This window comes from Austrofundulus limnaeus, unplaced genomic scaffold (genome assembly GCF_001266775.1).
Source record: "Austrofundulus limnaeus strain Quisiro unplaced genomic scaffold, Austrofundulus_limnaeus-1.0 Scaffold4, whole genome shotgun sequence".
Taxonomy (NCBI): Eukaryota; Metazoa; Chordata; class Actinopteri; order Cyprinodontiformes; family Rivulidae; genus Austrofundulus; species Austrofundulus limnaeus.
Window position 1 is genome coordinate 863521 of NW_013952406.1, and position 1652 is coordinate 865172.

The 1652-nt window shown below is 44.1% G+C and overlaps 1 protein-coding gene across 4 annotated transcripts in view; it reads left to right on the forward strand.

Moving 5' to 3' along the window:
- The window catches only part of asic2 (acid-sensing (proton-gated) ion channel 2), a 369375-nt gene that overhangs the window by 348021 nt on the left and 19702 nt on the right, over window positions 1–1652 (forward strand). For all 4 annotated transcript variants that reach the window (XR_001311388.1, XM_014022295.1, XM_014022303.1 and 1 more), the window contains one exon: window positions 370–497. Coding sequence is in view for 3 of the 4 variants with exons in the window: in XM_014022295.1 (XP_013877749.1) it covers window positions 370–497 (128 nt within the window). In the remaining variant the exon portion in view is untranslated. The remainder of the gene's footprint in view (window positions 1–369; window positions 498–1652) is intronic.

A 1652-nucleotide genomic window follows, 5' to 3' on the forward strand; every position in this document is an offset into this window, starting at 1 on the left:
GTGTGTGTGTGTGTGTGTGTGTGTGTGTGTGTGTGTGTGTGTGTGTGTGTGTGTGTGTTAAGGTGCTCTGAATAAAGGATAAAGGCCCTTTCATCTTGCGGATTCAGCACCAAGCTTTTCCCCTACCTGTGTTTGATGTCACAACAAATGGTTTACTCCTGAGTGTGTGTTTTTTATCACGCAAACCATCTCAAAAGCTCAAAGCTTTAAGATTAAAGTCCTAAAAGTTATTGCTAAAAGGTTGTTTTCAGCATGAAAATCAGCATCTGTTCCTTATCCTCTAAAATAAACAAACTGTTCGTCGAAAAGTCACGTTTCGGTAAAATAACTGGCCTTATTTTTGTCTTTATGTTTTTGTCTTCCCTGCAGAGGACACAGCGTTTGAGGCGGGTGTGCGGGTGCAGATCCACAGCCAGGCGGAGCCTCCGTTTGTCCATGAGCTGGGCTTCGGCGTGGCCCCTGGCTTCCAGACCTTTGTGGCCACYCAGGAGCAGAGGGTAAGACTTCCAGTGTTTTCCACACACTCCGCTTATCCCTCGGAGATGATGTGATAAATAACCTGCCACGCCAGGCGTGATGAGATTCTGTGCATCCATGTGTGCGTGTGAGTGGGTAGTCTCCTGGTGGTTCCATTAACGTCTCCAGACCCCCGAGGTGGCTGGTGTGGTCCCTCGGTGTTTGTTGACAGGCGAATGATGAACTTGTCCCTCCTGTTACCAGCTTTGACCTTTCTGGTCGAGAGGCTCTCGACACAATCTGAGCTCTACTCAATCATGCTGAACCTTTGTTCCATCAAACAGGGCTGCGGGGCTCACAGGTAGATAATGGAGATTTTTCACTTTTCTTTCTTTTTTTTTAAATTCGAGTTTAACAAGCTCCACTCATGTTGCTTCTGCCAAGTCTCTCCATTGTGTCCAGTCTGAGCCTCGTGGAACCATCCAGATTATTTGTTTTGTCTCTTGGTTCAGTGTTTGTTTCCATCTCCCTCCTTGTTCCTTTGTTTTCTTTGCTTTTCTTTTCCTTTGACAATTTCTGGCTTCTGCTTTACATTATGTACTGTAACAAAATCATTAGTTTTTGCTGCTCGAAGGGGGTTAAAAAAAGCTGCAAACATTTGATTTTCTTTAGGAGTGAAACGGTTGATCTGTTGGCCAAGTAATTAGACTGAGTTCTGCCATTTTTCAGATAACCTGATCTTACCAAACTGATTAAAAAGCAGGCATATTTGTGGGCAGCACTTGATACTCTGCCCTGCTGCTAATTGCCTCCTTTTTACACAACAGAGGCATCTATTTTCTGTACAAACCCAGAATATTGCATGACACAAAGCTCTCCAGACAAGAAGCAAAACYTCTTCTACAGCATAGAAATCRAGTCTTTTTGTTTWGTTTTTTATAAWCCYTTGTCYGGGTGTCAGACTCCTCCAGGGCTGCCTCKGATCTGTTCGTAACTTTTARGGACAGAAATTCTCGGTGCATCCAGGGGGGCGGAGTGAGTCTGGTTCAATGGCCTCGGGATTCCACTGTTTGCAGATGATGTAGTCCTGTTGGCGTCATCATGACGTGATCTTTGGTTTGATTTGATTTGATTTGATTTGATTTATTTAGCAGGAAAAGATTATTAAAAATCAAGCCTGACTCAGCATAATTGCT